This window comes from Protomyctophum parallelum (genome assembly GCF_964188405.1).
Source record: "Protomyctophum parallelum genome assembly, chromosome: 18".
Lineage (NCBI taxonomy): Eukaryota > Metazoa > Chordata > Actinopteri > Myctophiformes > Myctophidae > Protomyctophum > Protomyctophum parallelum.
The window spans coordinates 21,881,002-21,904,208 of NC_139716.1; the positions used below are offsets into that span (position 1 = coordinate 21,881,002).

Consider the following 23,207-nt stretch of genomic DNA (forward strand, 5'->3'; position numbering starts at 1 on the left):
TGTGTGTGTGTGTGTGTGTGTGTGTGTGTGTGTGTGTGTGTGTGTGTGTGTGTGTGTGTGTGTGTGTGTGTGTGTGTGTGTGTGTGTGTGTGTGTGTGTGTGTGTGTGTGTGTGTGTGTGCGTACGTGCAGACAGCACTGGAGGAGAGGGCAGGAGCTCAAAGCCCATGCACAAAAGAGCACATTTGTGTGCATGCTCTGTGTGCTCCGATTTTCAGGGTGGTCTTTTTGTGGGGGTCGAGTCCCTTGTGTAATTTCACACCAGAATTGTAGTAAATTGGATGTCTTATGCTATGCAATAACTTGGCCCATGTCATTAGACAGTAAAATATAAGCAATAGGCCTACGTTCTAAATGAAAATACATCGCATGGGTGCAACTGGGACATATCCGTGATGTATCACAAGGTCATCAGGGTTTCGGGTCTCGCGGAAAATCATACCCAGCCGTGAAAAACAGCTCTCCTGTGCTGTGTGTGTGTGTGTGTGTGTGTGTGTGTGTGTGTGTGTGTGTGTGTGTGTGTGTGTGTGTGTGTGTGTGTGTGTGTGTGTGTGTGTGTGTGTGTTTGGCTACCGGAAAGTGACGTCATGTGGGACAATACATAAACAATTATTATTATTATTAGGGATCAAGCCAGAAGGGAAAAAGACCCCTTATTGTTTTCGTAGGTATTCATTTTAATTTTTTTTGCAGTTTTGGTTGGTTAGTTCGTTTTCCACAAAATTCGGCAATATGGTAGAGGGTCGTGGGAATGGTTCAAGAACTGAGGCGTGTGGCCCGGGCGGCTAGTGTAGCGGTCCGGGCACCTAGGCTGCTAAGCCAGCCTGACGGCGTGTCGCGGGTTCGACTCCCGATCCCAACGACCTTTGCCGCGTGTCAACCCCCCCATCTCTCTCCCCATTTACTGACACCATACTGTACAGTGTACAACTGTACACTATCCAACAGTCATTCGTCAAAGGACCTCTGCCCCTTCGTAGCATGGTTAACCACTCCCCTTGGAAATCGCATTTCCATGCATTTGTGTTGAGTCTGGGCCCAGCTAATGCATATTAATTATATATTATGTTTTATTATATTTTTACTTGCTCAAGCAGAGCGTGCAAGTACTGTGGTATGCCGTATGTAGGCATGTCCTCGGTGGTCCCTAATTGTCTGTTGATGGTGACATAATTATTGGTTGTTCATGTTGACGTAGCTAGGGTACGTTTCGTCTTAACTTTTTATGGGGCTGAGACTAAGTTTGTAGAAGTGGCCGCGCTCTGCTTGCGCACAAGTACATGTGTGCATGGCGCAAGTTGGCAGCTCGATAGAGTGCAATTCTAGTTTTTACTGTGGACAAAAAAAATACCCTAGGGGTCCCGGACCCCCGGTTGCAGTCCCAATGATCAAATAATTCATAAATGCTCCTGGGCTTACAAGTGAAAGTCATATTACATTGTGCCTGTGTGCTTGTGACAACAATATTTATGCAAGTTTATGCAAGTCTCCAAAACAATTCAATGCATCTTGAAAATAGTTGGCAACTCTGTCTGTCAAGTGCAATTGCCCCTTAACAGTCACATGTTTTCAATCAGGAAAATGTAGCTAAAGATATTGGTGGATTTAATGATTGAAATAGCCGGCACATTGGGTTTGGGTTTGAAGCAGTTAAAATGTCATGCATGCGTGATTTGCGTTGGGTAAAGTCAATCACGTCACGTGCATTTTTTAATCAACTGCATTTTCTCAGTTTTTCTCAGTTTCTGGGGGAATGGTTTTCTCGGTTACAATATGCAGCCACTAATCACGGTGGGGATTGTGTCAGTGAATAATCGCAGTATCCTGATTATTAACCACTTGAATTTCTGGGGGAAATAATACGTGTTCATGTAGATGGCCTATTTTTGGTGAAGACATGTAGACGGAAAAAAGCAGTCAAAGTGCAGTTATACAGTAACCGGTTCTCTAAGATTGGAGAATTTAAGTCATTAAAAAAGGTGTTAGAATACAAACATTGTAGTGACAAATCTGTTTTCCCAATATGTGCCAGCAAGCATTCATTCATTCATTCATTCATATAGCTAATTAACTAGTCAAATGACTAATCAAATAACGACCTCTAATTTTCCAATCAGTGTCCTGCTAATGATAACATGCACATGGATGGAACTTACATGGTATTGCACCACATCTTTGTATATATTTTCTTTGTATTCTGTTCAGGGGGAGGACACCTCAAACTTTCACCGACAGCGAGTTATTTTTCATTTGGGCCTACATTTGAAAAGATGAAGTGTTATCTCTCCCCAACACTGCTTGCCATGCACCCCCCGGTGCAAATGGATTTCTGCAGGTTGTGCATACTGACCAAAGCTGCAGTGTATGCCATTACACTTACATAACCCAGGTAGCTTCAAAGCAAATGGCTTAAGCCTTAAGTACTGTGCAATATACCGCTGCCATAAATACATGAAGTCCAGAGCAGCAGTCTCTACATTGGCACTAACCTGAACGCCACACCATTAATGACAAATGTCAACTTCTACAGAGTTATAACATTTCACTAATGGTCCACACTTGGAATCAGTGTAAAAATGTCCATTAACACTCTAAATGATTGAGGAATATAATACCTTTATTGACCCCAGTGGGGAAATTCAGGTGTCAGCAACAGCAGTAAGTATGAAACACAGTACAGATGAGAGTAGAGAGAAATAAGGATAGAGATGTGCCAATGATCTGACTGAGTATATTCTTATATATAAATACTATCTATCTTCCATGAATGAACGAATGAATGAACGAATGAATGAACGGATGAATGAATGAATAGTATGTACACACTATCAGTATATAGCAAATATTAAACCTGCCTTCAACAGTACATTAAGTATCAATACTGCAATAGAACTACTCCATTACAAGTCCGGAATTCAAAATGTACTTGAGTAAAAGTAGAAAAGTATTGGCATTAAAATGTACCAAATTTTTAAATGACTCATGCCGAATGTCCCATTTAAAGTTTTCAAATGTATTATGCTTTATCCGTGGCCCTTATCAATATGGACATGTAGAGATTGGACACAATTAAACCGGTATGTGGAGCGAGTTTGAATGGAAGGTCAATGTGGAACTATTCAAAAAATCAGCAATGGTGGTTGTGGCTTGGTGTGAGCCCACACATTGGGATCTCACAAAATAAAGATCAAAATATTGGTGTAATAACAGACAAAGTTTCCCACGCTCCAAACATCTTAAACACCTACCAGCCCTGGAGGGAATTCCCCTTGGACAAGCGCCTCAAATAATGAGCACATGCCTGTTTTAGCGCCACCAGGAGGCTGATGCATTCAGAACATTGCTGCCACACAATAACCATACCTGACAGTGCTCCAAGGAGCACTTTTTCTAGTTTTTCTTTCATCTTTTTGGTAGAAGGGATGTCACAGAACACAAAGAAAAAGTGCAATGTCATGATATGATAGAGACCTTTTAAAAGAGTGGAAAAATTGTATTCAAATGCAATGGAAATTATTATTTTTACCTTTTTTACAGCTACCATTAAAACAACAGAGAAAAGCAAACTTGTATTGACCATTACTCTGGAGTTCCGTTGCAACATAATTGTATAATTGTGTATAATGTCCAAACCCTAGTTGCAACAATGGATTATATGGTGTAGGTACCTGAGACATAATTATTATACCGGTAATCATAATTGAATACCATGAAGTGATACATATAGTGCTATAAAACCTCTGTGCAAAGACTTGCCATGCTGTGAGAAACAGAATAATATATTAATACCAATTTGAATTTGTTAAACTGCAAAAGTGTTGACACCTTAATATTCAGAAGTGTTTTTTGCGAACGCAATGAGCACTAACTATGAGACCCTGCAGATCATGTGTGTGTGTGTGTGTGTGTGTGTGTGTGTGTGTGTGTGTGTCTGTCTGTCTGTCTGTCTGTCTGTGTGTCTGTCCCGCTGTGACACCACCCGCCCGCCACCAGAGGGCGCAGCTGTAGCACAGCCACACACACACACACACACACACACACACACACACACACACACACACAACCACACACACACACAAACAACCACACACACACACACAGTAGAAAACTTAAAAAAATTACTAACTAAAAAGAAAAAAAAGTACGTAATTTATTCTAATTGTTGTTATTGCAATTTACGAGCTGCGTTCACTTCCCGCGTTTGCGCGTCTTACTTGTTGTTAGAATTAATTGGCTGCTACACAGTCTCCTTTAGCGGTGTGTACAAATACAGTACAAAGTAAAAACTGATGATGTCTGAATCATGCTTTATTTAATGTTTGTTTACCAATGATGTTTGCTGATAGGCTATTCTTCTGAGCTGCTACTTTAACAAACATTTAAAATTTGAGCCTTTTTTCTTTTGTATACTATTTAAATAGTTTTGAGGAAAATGCAGCTATTTGTCCCAAAATGACTGCAAATGATTGGTGCTATTCGTTATATCCATATATAGAGTGTCGCTGTCCCGCCCACTTTCATGGCGATGACAGGCCCAGGAAATAATTCCCCATGGATTTTTCCCATAGACATTTCAAAAAGTATTTATTTAAAGATCTGTAAGCCTCGAACAAAGCCAACTCGGATCGTGACAAATCATGACAACAAACAAAATAAATTGGGCCGAACAAATAATTAGACGAAGAACAAATATTGTGTTTGTTGTCATGATTTGTCACGATCCGAGTTGTCTTTGTTTGTGGCTATACAGATCTTTAAAGGTATATTCAGTGATTTCACTTCATTCAAATATCATCTCGCCCCACACATCGCCCCACACATCTCATATTTGCCATCGACAATGAAAGGAGAAATGAGGTCAAATGTCCGCCAAATATGACGTAAATTGTGGCAACAGGCATTCTGATTGGCCAGTATGAGATGATGTACGATGATGCTTCACTGTTACCCTTCCCCTGAACTCAAGATGTCTGTTTCCTGATTAATCTCAGCTGGCCAACAATTGTCTGCTTTACTGCCCTGCTGCTTGTGGGTATTGGTGTGTAATACAGCGTGGCTATTATGGCAGGTAATCCCTCGCTGGGGCCATCAGGAGGCTACGTACCCCCATCTACTATTCTACCGGACAGGTAGCCTATGTATATAGATACTGCATGGTATCACAATGGCAGCAGTCATCTTCCACACTAAACCGCGGCGCAGATTCCCCCGTTTCAAAGCTCACATTCTTAGATCAAAACAAAACTCAGACTCAACATTGTTTTTAGGCTTGCTATGCGATGAGGTATTTTGACAAACTTATCTGATATCAGCTTGATTAATATACATGGTATCTCAAGACAGACGAGACATGTTGGCTCCCACAGCTTTTGAATGCTTCGACCTACCCATAAGTATTCAAATGAGGCCATATTTCCCCACTTCACATTTGTTGCATGATTAATTGAAATGGATTCGCTCTCCTGATTGGTTGGAATTGGGTATCCCCCTCTTTCTGAACAAATAGGGCTGCTGTATAGCAATGATTACTAATACTATCATAATACAGAGCTTTAACTTTTTAACAAAATACTTTTTGTTTTAGCCAAACAAAATATCACATAGCAACATAATATATATTCTGAGTTTGACAAGATCCTATTTAGACCTTTAAACACAAAAACAACAATACTTTGGCAGTGGACAAGGCTACCGGTATATATGTCTTTACAGAGTAATATTGATTTTGCGTATAAAGTATAAATAGTAATAGTATAAAAGTAGTTTTTCAGCATCAATTTCCATTACTTGGCATAAATTTGTAGTTATAAGTAAGCCTTACCGAGCCATGAAGCCATCTCCTGTTTCCTTAGTGTGAGGCAGGCAGCTTGATGTACAAGTTCACCCCCTGGACATGACACTAGTATGTCACAGGGATTTTATACCCCAATCCAACCCCTGATGCTGAGTGCCAAGCAGGGAGACACACCCATTTTTCACAGTCTTTGGTATGACCCGGCCAGGGATCGAACCATGACCTCCCAGTCCATGGTTGAACACTAGTGTAACCACAAGGCCACTGAAACTAGACACACCAAAAAGTGAGATGGAACCATGAATGATACAAAACTATAGGTTATTGTAAGGACTGTATTCTGAAACTATTTGCCTATGAAAGACCACCTGCACTTGCACATAACAGGCCTTTATTATCTCCTGACCCTGCATGAGAATTGTGCAGTATATCCCATGTGCTCTGATAGTTTATGTGGGCTATGATCAGTGGATAGCGCAATCATGAGATAATCATGGCAATTAGATAAACACTGTCACACAGCTTGGTAGCCTCTGCAATTAGGAGTCATTTACTCAAATAAAAGGCATGTACTTGTACAAGCAGTACTTTAGAAAGCTGACTCTTATTTCATTAGAAGGGATTCTGCCACTGCAAAACAGATCTAACTCTTCATCCCTCAGCCTTTTGACAATACCTAATAGACTAAAGATTGAAAAAGTGTCAACATGAAAGGTACCGACACTTTTTTCAGTAGAAATACATCATGTTGCTCGTACAACACGTTTGTTCAATGAAGATTAGCCATAAGATTGGAAAAGCAAGATGGATTTCTGGGTATAAGGGAATGCAGTGACTGATGTGTCTGGAAACATCACACCTCTGGCTCTGAGTTGCATATCAGTTTTTGGCTAGGTCAGAGTACACGGCCTGTTAATGTGTGGTGGGATTCATGAATACCAATACCTCTACACAGTACATGACTTGAATTTGATCCATTGACTTTTCTGATGATACCACTCTCATACACTGTGTTCTCTTGAATCTGTCAAACAGCATCTGATAACAGCATAATCAGCATATAGTCTCATCATGGATGGAAACGTTATTGTGCCGATCCATATTCATCGCGATAAATGTTGAATACTCAAAATGACAATATTCATTCTATGAATAAACCTTCAGTCCTTACAAATAGGTTTAAGTACTACTGCATCTCCAATCTGCAATCAGTTTTGAGCGTGAATTATTCCCCTCCCCCTAATCCAAAGGTCACATAGACACTCTGGAGGTCAGTTAATAATAGACAATTAACTTCCCAGCAACACCATCTCAAGAACCTCTCTAGTCACCAAGGGCAGCAGATTGCCTACATATATGGCTCTTTGCAACTAAAGGAACTAAGTAAACCATTCCGTGCTGTGAAAAGTATTTCACAAGTTCTGGATTAGTTTGCATTCGTTTGTAACATTCTGAGAACCTAAATTGCCTTTATATAGACGTGGATCCAGAACTCAGAACCTATACTTTTATAATTTTTCTACAATAGTGAAAATAGCTGATCTCGTGTCATGGTGCACTTGTGCATGCGTATGTGTGTGTGTGTGTGTGTGTGTGTGTGTGTGTTTGTTTTTGGGGAGTTGGTCATTGACGTCTTGACATATTAGCTCACCTGTTGGACGTAAAATCAATACAACTCTGTAAAGACATATAACCTTGTACACTGCCAAATTAAGGTTGTTTTTTGTGTTTACAGGTCTGAATAGAAATGTATCTTGTGGCCAGGATGGCTGGCATAGCTGTCTGGGCACCTAGGCTGCTAATGCCTCCTGACAATGTCTCGTGGCCTGATTCCAACGACCTGTGCTGCGTGTCATTCCTCATCTTTCTCTCCCCATTTCCTGCCAGTCTACTATCTCTATCAATAAAAGGCAGAAAAAGAGCTAGAGAGACAGGGAGACCCCTATCACTGAACAAACAATGATTACTAGAGCTGTTTAACACTTACCGTATTTTAACAAAACAATATCACTTGCATTATTGCACATTTAATCATATCTTCCATAATGAATTATGGAGCTGAAAATCACATACAACAGCAGACAGCCATGATCAAATGTCAGATTACGTATTTAAATTAGGAATAATCATGGGTAATTATATCCTTCTACTTTTCCTTGTGGTGGTGCAGTGGGCTATTATTCTTGTTAGCGTATGCTTGCCCCTGTCTGCACAAGTAAAATCTGCAGCATTTATTAAACTCAGAGAATACATATTGTTAAACGAACAAATAGTGATTTTACTGGAGGGTCCTGAAACTGCAGCCTACAAATATCCTCTCTGCATCACCACTAGTTGTTATCCATTGTTTAGTTTTTTGCTCCTGTTTTCACATAAATGAAAAGGCAACTTTATTAATTTACCAAAACAATACAGAACGTAAATCAGATAAACTGCTGAATTATGCATATATCAAACTTAAATTAGTACCTGAAGCTGTGCTTTTTGGGTTTTATGTTATTTCATTATGCTAATGTGGTCTGGGTATTTGTACACCACTGAAGCCCAAGGCAAAATAATAATAATAATAATATACAAATAATAAGTGTGTCTTGAGTGTACAAATGGAACCCTTACGGGTCCATTTGGTTCCATTTGTACACTCTGAGTTATGGTGGTACTTCAAATGAAAAAGTTTGAGAGTCACTGACAATGTGATAAAAACCAACGGTTCCAAATGTTAATGGAACCAATTCCGGTTCCTCAATGTTGGATCCGGTTACTCTAGCTGGATCTTCTTTTTCCCGATCCCAACGCTACTGAGAACAACTGCTGAAGAACCTCTGTCACCACAAGTCATGTGTCTTCTTATATCCTCAATCATGGCTACTGTTGTACAATACTGGAAATAGCAGATCTACAAGATCTACAATGCGTCGCGGAAGTGGTACATTGTGAGCTTGTCTTGCTGATGGACTTTTTTCAATGTGTGACGCCATCTCACGAGAGGCCTATGGCATGAGTCATGACAATCAGTGTATGTTGGTACTTGGAAATAAGGAACTTTTTAATAAGAAGTTATTAGAACCTTGCCTGTCATCGTGCCATTGAGCCTGTCACAAGTAGGCTAGTACTCATATAGGTCATTTTCATTTAGAAATTATCGTACAATCATTCAAGCTTGAGAAACAACCTTGACCATTGAAACAAAATATCCATTAGCATTTGGGGCAACATACGGGCGGCAGTGGCTCAGGGGTAGAGTCGCCGGTTGCCAGTTCGAACCCGGGCTCCCCTAGAGTTAATGTTGAAGTGTCCTTCAGCAAGACACTGAACCCTTAATTGCTCCTGATGTGTTGGTTGGTGCCTTGCATGGTTTCCGCCGCCATCTGTGTGTGAATGGGTGAATGCAAACTGAGTAGACATTTCCACTAGTAATTACAACACTCACAAATGCTAAATGTTATTTCTACCTGACTGTGGCAGACAAATATGAAAAATAAAACTGCAGAATACACACAGCACAGACCTGAATAGCTGGAATTCTGCCCTTATAAGTGTATTTTTATCTGAAAGGTTGCTCCTTTTATGGTTCATGGATGAGCCAATCTTCTTGCCTAGTCAAACTAGGACAAAAAGTGTGAGGGAGAAGTGAGGATATAAAATACATGAGGGACTAAGGGAGGATGGAGAGGAAAGAGGGAAAGGGTTATGGACTTGAACCCAGGTTAGCATGTCCCTTTGTGTCCACAAAGTAGCTTGAACCTGTGTTATCTCTGTCTTCAAAGAACATCTAACAGATGGGCCGTACTGGCTCTCTTTGACTTTGTTGCAGGTGTTTTCAGAGATGAACATAGGGGCAGGGGTAGCTTGTTGGGGGTTATTCAAGCAGCTAAAGATGTTCTGCTCATAATCAAAGAAAGAAAGAATAGCTAGCATATAGCCATACAGTTGTTAGCTACAGTCAAAGTCATCTCTACCCCAATGACAAGGCCTTCTGGTCTTCCTCACGTTGATTTATTTGTGGTTATGACCATGTGTTTGTGTTTAGGGAGCTTGTTGACTAAGCTAAATCAAGTTACCGGTAAGCCTATTTCATTTGTGAATAGCACATTTCATACCTACCTATAGGTAAACTCAATGAGCTTCACATTAATAAAACACAACTATCCAAAGCCACCACACGCTATAAACATTAACCACATCGTTTCACAATTGAAATGTTAACATATCTCACAATAACATGCACAAACACGGCATGCACGCACTGTGACGCAAGCACACACACAACCAAAATCCTGGGAAAAATGGGAATGTCATAAGCGTGTATTTTTAAGACTTGACAGGTTTGCTTGTGATGAAAGCACTGATGATCACCCCATCAGCTTTGGAGCTTAAAACAATCCCTATACCTCACACCAGTGGTTCCCAAACAGTTCCCACAGGTGTGCCATGGTATTTTGTGACAACCATTGTTGTGTCATTCTGTCTGTCTGCATCACTGCCTGGTATGGGAACTGTACTGACCTCAACCGCAAAGCAATGCAGAGGGTCTTGCAGAGAGCATCAGAGCTGTGGTTTGCCAACCGTTGCATTGTCATGGGCACTCAAATATGTAATGTTTTCAGATCAACAAGTTCACAGCTTGAGCTTGTAGATCACCTATTTTGGAATAGACAACATATAAAATAGAGTTAAAGTGGTTAAAAACATTGTGATGGTGTATTAAACCGGCACAAATTGATAATACATGTTATAAAAGGGACATTTTAAATGGATGTGAATAACCTGTATTCATAATATTATCCATGGACCGAGATGTTGACTTGTCCTTAAAAACCACTTCCTCACACAATACCATGACCCCCAGACAATTTATAAAAGTCACAGCACTGCTGGCTTGCGCGTGTGTGAGATTTGATGCAGAATCACAATTTCTAAAGGAGTTTGTCCCTGAGGATGTTTGATACATTTAATTTTGAGTAACAGCTCGTATCAAATTTGATAAGCACGGTACATTGGGACCTGAAATGGAGAACATAATCCTATAAACAGGATACACTAGATGATCTTACATTGTATTCGTACACTGTGTCCTTCTCCAAGGTGCTTCCTGGGTTGAAGAAAACATTCCTTTGCCTCCTTTGTACCATGCAATGTTTAGTGAAATTGAATATGCTCACTACAGTTCACAGTTCACTTGTGTTTATTCATATGAGAAACTATATATAAACTATATATAAACTTATATTTGGTATTATTCTTTCCACATTGATATGCACGATACCAGATGGTTGGAGAATATCGCAGGTTAGAATACAATATAATTATTGTTTGTGGTTTGGCCTTTTTGATATACTGTATTTCAGCAGTTGCATATTAATTTTGCATATTAATTTTGATTATGTATTGGGTCAATAGTCTATAGTCAGTGGTCAATAGTGTACTGTACACTATTGACCACTGACTATAGACTATTAGACTATAGAGTATAGACTATTGTACAGTGATTCTCAAACATTTAAAAAGGACCCCCGGTTTGGCATGTATCACGCATACCCATACTCTGAGAGTGTATGGAACTAAATTGACCCTTAAGGGTCCATTTGTACACAACGTGTACACAATTTCCCAATTATCAATCATTTAGCAGGTGACCCCTGGATCCCCCTCAACTTTTCAGGACTAGAAAGCCTGCAGTTTTTATTAGCTTGTATTCCCCATCGATGATGTCACTGGAAGACGGTTTCTAAACTGCCCACAGCCCTTCTATGAGACACAGACCGAGTATAGAAAAAAATTGCACGATTTTATCATGATTATTAGTGAGGACCTATTATATGAAGATAGGTTGAAAAGTGGTGAAGTGGTCCTTTAAGAATGACGAATTTATCAGACTTACTGTCTGAGACTCGTGTTTGTGTCTATTGCTGTCTCAAATTGACTCCAAAGGCTTTGCCATTGACTCACATCTCCAGTCATTGACTCACATCTCCAGTGAACTTCTCCATGGTCAGTTTAGGCAGTTTGACGGACTGTTGTCTTGTCACTGTATGTCATGCACTAGGGGATGCATGGCAAAAACAGGGAGTCCACACAAGAGTATAACGTTTTGTAATTATATTTATTATATTAAAGTAAATGAAGCATAATGAAGTGTGGGATGTGAGGATATCAGTCATCAGTAATGTGTGCAGTGTATGGATGTATGGAGACATTGGAGAGTGGTGTGTGCGTGTTGTATTAGCTAGTGCAAAACTTAACTTAACAAAAGGGTGGTTAGGCCCTTGAGCCAGGTGGCAGTCCTGCTTGCAGGGAGGACAGAGAGAAGAGTGAGCTGCAGCCAGGAGAGCTCTCTATATAGTCCCCTAAGCCACACCCACCTCAGGTGAGCACAATTGGGCTGATGGCCTGCTCCACTCTGCCATCACAGAGGCTTCCCTCTAGCTTACAGTGAGGCAGAGGGGGCAGGGCTGTCACACCCCCCTCCATAAAAATGATGTTCCACCACATCATCTAAAAGAGAAACAAACCACAAATTAGCAACCAATAAACAACACATATTATCCCTCCAACTTGGCCAAATCAAACAGCCACCTTTTCAACTTCGACTTATTACTGTATAACAATGCCCCCTGGATGCTCAATACCTGTTTCATTCCCCTATAGTAGTCCAGCTGTGGCCCGGCCCACTGCCCTTCGCATCCGCCCCAAATTAGCTCTGGTGTATGGACACTTGGGACAGGTGGGACCGGAGAGCTACATAGGAGGGTTCTACAGGACAGAACAGTTTACAGTTCACCAAAACAAAATTTCCAATCAAACAACTAACAAATGTAATGTCTGCGTTTACACAGACTTGTCTGTGCAACTGTACACTACCTACCCATACTACCTGCTTCCCCACCATCCTGCCCCCAGCCTCGGAAACCTTGGTACTAGGAGCAATTTAAGAGAGCCGGAGACAGGATAGTCTAGAATGGGGAAAAAACCATTAAACACACTGTATAATTTCCAGAGGCTAGGTATATACTGTTATCCTGAAAGTGTACACTCTGACAGAGACCAGTACTGGCCTACTGGGTCCATTTGGTTGTGTCATCCACTATGGCTCTGACTCACACACTGCTATATCTCACCAATGTACGGATATCCCAAGCCGTGCATATCCACGGATATGATATCCCAAGCCGTGCATATCCACGGATATCCCAAGCCGTGCATGCCTATTCCCACTGTAGGCTGAGGAAGAAATGCCACTTGACAGTTTTCAAATCAGCCTCGTGGTGGCGTTACAACAGGCCAAGTTGCGTCTCACACACACACACACACACACACACACACACACACACACACACACACACACACACACACTGAACACACACACACACACACACACACACACACACACACACACACACACACACACACACACACACACACACACACACACACACACACACACACACAGGGAGAAGGGAGAAAATACCAGGTTTTCCAGATATTTATATTTTATTTTATGTATGATTGATTGATTGAAGTATTTATTAACAGTTTGCAGAATGGGTACATTTCACATGAAAGCACAACTCAATACAAAGACTCTGGACGACACACTAGCCCTAGAACGGCTCTTGTTGTTACATACAGTATGTACATACTGTATGTAACAACAAGAGCCGTTCTAGGGCTAGACGACACACTAGAAGCATTACACTTAATTGTTTACAACATGAAGGGTCCACCATTTTTCAATTCAAGTATGTATTTATTTGTTTGTTTTTTATTAATTAAAAGGCGTTGTATGGCCTATAATAGTCTACATATCAAACGGGGGAATTACATTTTAAAAAAATGTCGATGACATTATTATAGCCTACAGTAGTTCACATGTCCAGTAAGGGGCGCTTCATCATCATGCAGTGTGTCAGCACTTCAACTCTCTTGTCTGTCGCTGTAAATGTGTCCATAGGATCAGATTACACTACGCCCCATGTTGAAGCCCCGGGGCAGGCAGTGGCACTGGCAGTCGGTCTGTCTGTCTGCTGTGCGCCGTTACACGCAGCGGCACTACTGTTACAACAGGATTACATCAAGTAAAAAGGAACGCCTGGCTACATGTAAGTGTATTCTTTTTGTGATTATGTTCTTTTGTCGACTAAAAGTAAGCGCGTACATATAGCTTTGAGAAACAAATGTGCTTGGGCTGTCGGTGCAACATATAACAACAATGTTTATGTCGCTAAAGAAGCAGAGACGCGGTGGAGCGATGGGTTCACTCACTCATGCGATAAAAGTGGCTTTGCTTTTATTAGTCCTTTGTCGCATCTAAAATGCTTCAATGTACTGAAATAAAGCCGGGCTGTGTAGATTCCCTTCTGTTCCAAACTCAACAGCTCGCCTCGCCTAACTTTTCTATTCTTTGTCGTGTTTTGCGTCGGGTAGCCTGTTGCTTCTCGCTACTCCATGGATGAGATGGGAAGAGGAGCCTGAGGAGGAGGAGTTGAGAAAAGCGGATTGTCCCATACAGACTTGATAGGCTACATAATAACAGCCACAGCTAGGCATGACTTTATTCAATATCCACACAGGTCACTATTTACATTGACTCACTATTATAACACCAAAGCATGGGCCAAATGATCAGTATAGGGTATCTTTTTAAATTCTTTTTGTTTTATACTCTTGTGGAACTAAACATGACTGAATGGCATTTCATATGTTTGAGCAGGCTGAAAGTAGCAGTCAGATCTGCAAGCTCACTCACTGACTGTCTCACAACCAGGTAGCTTACCATAATAACTATGCAGCTTACCTATCGTCTATTTTCGGCAAGCGACTGTCTGTAGCGACACCGTCGTACGATCATTACGATGGGACACGGGGTCAGGGGAGCTGCTGATAAGAAGAGAGACTCATTGTTTACACTGGGCGCTCCCATGGGAACGGGGCTAATCAGTGTTAGCCACTTGTTGTCCCCTTTCTGCTATTTGGCACTGCATAATAATGATTCTGAACAATGTGTGTGTTTACGACACGTTGTAAGAAGAATGTAGGCCATTGCTTAGGCTGCTATAATCCCCCCTGAAGTCTGATTTACATATTTTGCCAGTGATTCCTTCAAAAAACTATAAACGTAGACTAGAGAGTAGAGACAAAATGTTACCAGCCGTGAATCAATACAGGTCTGGTCCACTGTAGCATTTTTCATTATGTCTTATTGTCTTCAGTGTCCACTCCAGTCAGCAGATACTATAAGTGTAATAAGTATAGTCGCCTATTTGGATATCCAAATAGGCGAATACAGTGTTCAATATTGAACACTGTATTTATGTGAAAATATATTAAATATGCATAATATATGCTGTGTAGGCTATAGTAGCCAGGCTAACTGGCTGCAAATTTTGGGACAGGTCGTGGAAAATGATCTCTTCCCATAGAAGTGCATTTTAGCCCAAGTGCAAAAGCAAACTGCGTACAGATGAAGGTGAAGGCACTATACTTGTTGCTCCTTTGGTCACTCATGAGTCATTGACATGTAAATGTGCTCTAGTACGTCACAAAGCCACTGTAAGGTCAATTACTGGAGTCCAGGAATGGCAATTGACAAATGTCAATCCATCAATAAGAGCATTAGCCAAAGTAGCCCAGTAAGATCAGTGGCCGTTTTCACAAGAGGTGAATTTAAAAAATGTCACTATACTTCCTGCACTTTGGGTGTGTATGTGAAAACGGGGCATATGTCACTCCCTTGATATGAGAATGAACCGTTTGTTCCAAGTAGGAATGCACAATATTGACATTTTGGCAGAAATCCGATAACCGATTAATTGCGTGGTCAAATCAACCAATATTGATACAGCTTTCCAAGTTTCCAGTAGGGTTTATCTTAGACCTGTTAAACAGTATAACTGTGAATCTGGGTGCAGAATCTGCAGATGCAGACTTTAAAACAATGTTAAATGTTAAAGTTAAATGTATCAAAGTTGTACTTTTTATTTGAGCATTTTCCAACTTTAGCTTTCATTTGTTTCATTAGCTTAATTTGAAAGTCTCCCTAGAAAGACAGTAGCCTCCAACCATCACAAAAAGGCCCTTTCAGCTTCCAAATAAAATACCAGTGCAGACACCGATTTGACCAATATGTCATTTTTAAGTGGCCTCAATTTGACAAGAAATGTGATTTATTGGACTGAGAAAGTGAAATTACAATTGGCCGATACCGATCTTGTGCGTAATATTTCCAAAATTATTATGTCAAAACCATTGCTGTGTGTGGGGAGGAATGGGAGACTGTTTAGGCCTGTCACAAAAATGCAAAACAATATTATACTATATATCTGATTGCCTTTAGTTTCATACCACTTTATACCAAGATTGGTTTTGAGTCATTTGGAGTCACCGATCGGTGACTGATCGATCGGAGCATCTCTACAAGCTCACAATGCAGCACGAAGTGATGCGTAGTGTAAGCTTATCAGATGTGCTATTTTCACTAGTTTTGCTCCCAGGCAATCATCTCATTTCTCATTTGCGACTTTGAGTTAAAAAGTTTGGGAACCACAGCTCTATATGACAAGTCTGCATTTGATTATCACCACATTGCTCAGGTAATGACTTCACTAAGGCCTGCCACAGGCATGTCACCCAAGTCACGAAACCCCTGCCAAAGTCGATTAATGAAGTGTCTCAGGAATTGCAATTCACAGCTGTTTATCCATCAATAAGAGCAGATATACTTATAAGAGACCTACTGTAACAGCCTTGATGTGTATGTTCCCTATTGTTTCCATGCCGGTAAAGGTTTGCAATTGCACTGGGATTCCGCAAATAGTCTAAGGTTCAGTTCGAAGACACGATGACATTTTGATGAAGCATCCGGGCAGATAAGAGTCCACCCATCAGAAAAGGGCGACATCCAATTCACGTTGACATTTAGAGTAGAGGACATTGGAGAAGTCAGTTACTGAGAGGGAATGCTAGGTTCGCTTTTGGTTGTGACTGCAAACAAAGCATGAAAAAACAACAACAAGCTATTGATTGCTGGTTTGCTATCTCACATTATGCAGTCACTGATTTATTTCAGTCTGCCTTATTTATACATCACGCGACGGTGTCACTGTAATCTGTAAGCTGTCGCGAGCTTACTGTAGATCTGCTATTTTCTGCATTTACAGTTGCACGTTAGGGGTATGAATTGGGCAAAATATGCTACTGTATGATGCTGCTTCTCCCTCCATGAGTTTGGAATTATGTGATGCTGTATTGTATTTTGCAGGCCTTGAAGAGAAGAAAGAAGTGATTTTTGTTAATGGGCAACTATCTCACTGACCTGGCATCCAGAAATGATTGAAACAATGGGTAAGTCATCTATTATTCTGACAACATTAATACAAAGACAATATAAACATACACATAGAATGAGTAAGAAGTAAGAGACAAAAACACATCAGAAGGATGGAAACTGGAAGAGAAACGACATCACGTAATAAGGGCCTTTCTCGGCCCCACCCCTCTCCAATTATTTATATTGTGTTTAGTTTCCAAGATGGCCGCAGCACCGGGAGGGGGTGGAGGTGAGCGGGCGGGGGTCAACATATGCCCTTACTGGGCCGCGTTCACACATTCAAGACACCTGCATGTGTGCTTGTGTCTGTGTTTAATGGCCGCTCCAATAGAGCACCGAAGTCTGACGTCACTTTCAGTAGAGGGCGTCAGTCCCCAGGTTCATGTATTTGTTTAGTTGCATTGAAATCCCCATTGAGGCGATTTGAGATCGCCTCATATAACAACTGTGTTTGAAAAATGAACCCCGGCCGCTTCACTCATATGGATATGAAGAATCAACTGACTGAGAGAAAACGCTAATGTTACTGCTGCTGAATTAGTTAGATTTCCGCTAGAAGCAGACTGTATCATATATGAGTGACTGACTGTTGCAAACGATACAGAGACACCTCCCAGACAATAACGCAGAGACAGCTTGTTTATTTTTGGACCACAACGCTTATAGTAGACGATATTAAGATCACCCCATGTTATTCTCCATAGAGAAATTACTTCCTCGAACCAGGGGAATCGTCGGGATGAGCGAGTTAAGTCAGGACTTCGGTGCTCTATGCATTTCCAATGGAAGCCCATATGGTTTGACCAAACATTTTGTTTGGTCAAAAGCTGTCAAAGCTGTGTTCAGACACAAGTCAGGTGTCAGACACAAGGCAAGTGTCTTGAATGCAGCCCAGTAAGGGCATATGTCGACCTCCGCCCGCTCACCTCCGCCCCACCTCCTCCTGGTGCTGCGGCCATCTTGGAAACTAAACACAATATAAACACCCACTTCGGTGCTCTATGCATTTCCAATGGAAGCCCATATGGTTTGACCAAACATTTTGTTTGGTCAAAAGCTGTCAAAGCTGTGTTCAGACACAAGTCAGGTGTCAGACACAAGGCAAGTGTCTTGAATGCAGCCCAGTAAGGGCATATGTCGACCTCCGCCCGCTCACCTCCGCCCCACCTCCTCCTGGTGCTGCGGCCATCTTGGAAACTAAACACAATATAAACAGTGGGAGAACACACACATGCTGTAGTAGGCTTACAGTCTGGTGGGAGTCAAATATAAGCATTATTCATGCTTGCGAGGCGGCAAGAGCAACCTAAACAACGGTGGCGGAGTTACACACACTGCACCGGGTGGGGTATCTAACAGAAACGTCCTGTCTGCTGAGACCTCCGCGCTATTGGCTTGTTTACAGCCGCTGTTCAAACAGCCGAGAGCCCGAGACCCCCCCCCCCCCCCATCTCTTGTACCTTGTATTAGGTGTTAGTCACAGTTGGGGAGCCTCGGAAATTGCTTCGTCTCTCGTCCAAATGACGCCGGACCGGCCGATCTTCACTAACAAGCCGCTGTGTGTCTTGTTAGTGAAAGATGACGCTTGACTTGCTCGATTGTTGGAGCTTATGCTGGGTCCAGCAAGCAAGCTGTGGAGGGATGTCCCCCCTCCCCGCAGCCCGTCCCGTCCCGTCCCGTCCTGCAGATACCCATTCTAGGCCTCCATGTATCCCGCCATTGACCCAGAGAAAAATAGAAACATTGTTACTCTGGAAGAGAATAGCACATTGCATGGAGTTTTCTTCTTCTTTCTTTCTTTATGTATCTATCTATCTAGCTTGTTATTTATTTTGCTTTCACGTACGTACAAGCTGGAACCACATTATTCCATTATTGTAACTTCTATTGAATTGCAGTCAACCTTAACTAACCCTTCATGGATGGAAACCTGTGGTTTGCCCTCTCTCCATTAGTCTCTCTCTCTACTCTACTCTGTCTCCTCTGTTTCACCCTCTGTTTCTCATTTACTCTAGTCTGTTGTAATATTAACTACATTCCATTTCTGAATCATCGAGAGGCACACGGTACTATTCCAAACCAAATAATATCGTCCCATTTAACCTAAAGTCTATATTGCTAAAGTCTATAACTAACCACTTAAGCAATACTCAAACATGATGAAAACAATTGCAGATCGCTGCGACATGTTGTGAACTTTCACGCATAATGGTTCGGACATAATTGCAGATACTGATGTCATCAAAAAGTTAAATAATGGCCGATATACCGGCCAGACCGACACATTGGTCAAGCTCCAGTCCTCCTGCCCTCATTCATCCACTCCTTCCTCCATGTCCTGTCTCTCATTGCCTGCCGGCGACGCCTTGCTGTCACTGAACTATGTGATGGTTTGCAGATACGCAGCGTGCCTTGCAGGCGGTGGAGCGTCTCCAGGCCAGGCTGAAGGAGAGAGGGGAGGTGCCCACCGAGGAGAAGCTCAGCCTGCTCAGGTCGGTGCTTCAGAGCCCCCTGTTCCACCAGATCTTGGCCCTGCAGAAGTCCGTGCAGCACCTCAAAGAGCAGGTAAGCTCACCAGAAGCTGACCTGCAGGGATCATATCAAAGAAAATGAAGCTTGCACATCCATTGGAGGGGTAGCTGCCGGCCAGACGAAAATCACAGGCAATTCCAAATTAAAGTTTGCACACTGTGTGGCTCAAACGGATCCCTGTCAAGCTTTTTTCAACATTTTACGACTAAAAGACCTTCTTCTAAATGTCTGAAGAAGACGTTTTAGTCGAGAACAAATATAGCTTTGACTGGGAGCCCACAGAGTGCAGACTTTAATTTTGAATTGGCTGACCTGGGATAAGCCTGGTCGTTTTTTGAGATTAGATTACATGAACAAGGCTGATAGTACCACTGATTCCATGAAAAAATAATATAACCCTAAACCTAACCTAATTCAAGCAATACAGAGTTTAATAAAGTGTTACAATTACAATAGTCTGGTTAATAATCACACCTGTGTGAAGTGAGGGGTGCTCTTATCATAAATCATCTCATTCTGGCCAGTACAATTTGCATACTCACTTTTATCTTCAATGTTTGTGTTTACCCACTGTTGTCTTCAATGTTTGTGTTTACAGTTTACACACTTTTGTCTTCAATGTTTGTGTTTACACAGACCCTCAAAGCTGGGGCTAGGGGGCTAATTTTGTGAATCTTTGACTTCATGTGTCCAGTCTGTCATTCATTCGTCAGTCATCTATGACGATTACTTGGTGTCACGAAAGTGCCATGACATCAGTACTATAACGTCAATCAGCTCCATATCTGGGAAAGGCTGATTTGATTAGACAATTAATGTTTGAATTAAAAATGTAAAAAAAAAAAGTATATATATAAAACGTGAAAACATCAGCCCCTGACAGACTCAGAATATTAATGAATGAGAATGTGGGGATATGATTGCCAGCATTCAGAGACGGCAACAACGTCATATCACTATGGTGATAAATAATAATGGGTTAGAATGGTGAGCTAATTAAAATGTGACCCTCATTTGCGAGGGCTTCCCAAGTCGGCCGTTAATCGGGATGCTTGCAGGAGAATACCACGCAAATTACTTTAGGCATTTGCATCAGCATACACAGCATGAACAAGTCTCAATAATCTCACTTGAGAACTGAGACTAAACTGTGATTGGCTTATCGATAACCACCATTGAGCTGCCCATTTGACAATCAAATAGGAGAGTATACTTGTGAACCTATACGCGGCAAAATCTGTCAATCTAATCAAAGTGTAGATATGGACCCTTGCAGTACCTGTATCCATGTTATCTAATTACAATGTATGCGGTACGTCAGTCTGACACCAGAGATGAGGCTGGCTGGCTGGCAGGGTAAACTCTACTCTTATGTCAATGCCTAATAAGACAGACAGTACTGACACAGTGCCGACAGTGTCCCTATTTTGTGTTCTCACTCCTATGTCCAGATATATTATTGGGTTATATAAGTGGAGAGAGTTGTCCAAAGCGAGAAACTTTTCTCTGGCTGATTCGGCCCTTTGAGAATGTGAACATTTCAGCATAAGCGAAGGGTTGTCGGGTCATGGCAGATATGTGTGGAGGGGCCGGGGTAAGTGCTTGAGACGCGGAGGGGAAAGTATGTAAGCTATGCAGTGGGAGGTTGGATGCTGAAGCTTTTTGTATCCCTTGTGGAATTCCGATTATTAAAGCCCTGCTGGCATTTTTGTGTGCTGCTGATGCTTTAGCTTACCTCACTGTGAATGTGCTACATTCCAAAATACTTTGTAACTATCGTGTGTGTGTGTGTGTGTGTGTGTGTGTGTGTGTGTGTGTGTGTGTGTGTGTGTGTGTGTGTGTGTGTGTGTGTGTGTGTGTGTGTGTGTGTGTGTGTGTGTGTGTGTGTGTGTGTGTGTGTGTGTGTGTGTGTGTGTGTGTGTGTGCAATTTCACCAATCTAATCATTATACATCCTCATCAAATCTCCATTACAATTTCCCGGAACAGTTCTTGAAATAAAACAAATTTCATAATGTTAAAACAGATGTCTGAGTTTCAGCAATGCTCTTCAAAATCCAACAATAGAATCAATTTAGATGGAGATACAGTGTGCTTTTGTCTCATGACAAGAGCCAGGCACGCACGCACAGTCGCACACACACACACACACACACACATACACACACACACACACACACACACACACACACACACACACAGTCTCCTGGCTCCACTTGTTAGGACTGGTCACCGTGTTGCCATGGTGAGCAGGCCTGCTCTCCAATGAGAAAGAGGCCACTGCCACCATGTGAAGTGAGGCAGAAACAATTTCTTAAATGTGAAAGAACCAAACTGGAACTTTAATCCTCTTAAGCCAGACGCTGGCTAACAAAGCTCATTGTTGTACTGTACAGCAAATATGCTAACACCCAAGTCAAACGCTTTAGTACTTAATGCTGTGTTTTTTTCTTTTTGCATTTTAAGATTTTATTTAGTTTGTACACCTTGTTGTGTACTTCCGTTGTTGTTTTTGTCTTGTTTTATACTGCTTTGGCCCTGTTTTGGCAAGGTCTCACTTATCAATTATGTTTAGTCTCAATGTGACAATGTGAAGTAAAGGTTATACAAGTACAAGATTCAAAATGGCAGCTTGAGGTCGAGGGAGTGTTTATCGAATGACGGCTAGCCTTTTTTAATCAAATTCAGGGAGACCATAAACGTTACGCCCTTTTGTTAATGGAATCAAAAACACAATTTTACACAGTTGTCTCATTCATGTAATGCATTAGTCACACATGCAAAGTCATTTTGGCAATTAAAACCAGAGCATTTCAAGGCCTCCAGATGGCTTCGATGCCTCTTCCTCCCAGCAGGAGGAAACGCCGATGGAGGGCTCGTCTGAGGACGACGTAGAGAGAGGACAGAAACATTGCATTTTGAGCAGTCATTGTTGGAACATCAGCTAAGAGCCATTGATCGCCAGAAAGATTTAATTGTTATTGGTTTGGTAGATAAAAACTATCTGACATCTCCCATTGTGTTTTAGACACAAACACCTCTGAGATATCATAGTCACCCGCACACTGTCTTCACACACTATGAACGGAGATATCAAAAGTCTCTTGCACACCTGAATAGAAATCTTTTTTGACAAGTGTGTCGGTGGAGTGGGCGCGTATACTTTGAGGAATCCAGAACACCCATGTGCACTGTCTTCACTTGCTCGGTAGCAATATCAAATTAAGTATGGAGTATGTCTACTCCACCCTGTCACAATTTATTCAGGGGTACATTTGAAGATCTGAATTTTCATATTCAAGAGTCAAAATACTGTACATCTAAGTGAAATGTATGTAATTGTTTTCACAGTAGAGATATGTGCTTTTGTTTTGGTTGTCTCCAACAGCACCAGTTGTCCCTCCATGAGTTTCTTTGCCAACAAATCACTGATTTTATTCAGCTTTGAACAGTGGAAGAACAACATACAAAGACACATGAACTGTCAGAAATGTCTGGCTGAAAACACTGCTATCTCTACAAACGAAGGCTAAACATTCAAAGATGTAATATGATGT

General features: G+C 41.5%; 1 protein-coding gene across 2 annotated transcripts in view; it reads left to right on the plus strand.

The window, feature by feature from the left end:
* Window positions 1-13,790: 13,790 nt before the first annotated feature.
* The window catches only part of mpdz (multiple PDZ domain crumbs cell polarity complex component), an 85,870-nt gene continuing 76,453 nt past the window's right edge, over window positions 13,791-23,207 (plus strand). For both annotated transcript variants that reach the window (XM_083788351.1, XM_083788352.1), the window contains exons 1-3: window positions 13,791-13,892; window positions 17,051-17,133; window positions 19,518-19,684. In XM_083788351.1, coding sequence (XP_083644477.1) covers window positions 17,118-17,133; window positions 19,518-19,684 — 183 coding nt within the window. In that variant the 5' untranslated portion in view covers window positions 13,791-13,892; window positions 17,051-17,117. The remainder of the gene's footprint in view (window positions 13,893-17,050; window positions 17,134-19,517; window positions 19,685-23,207) is intronic.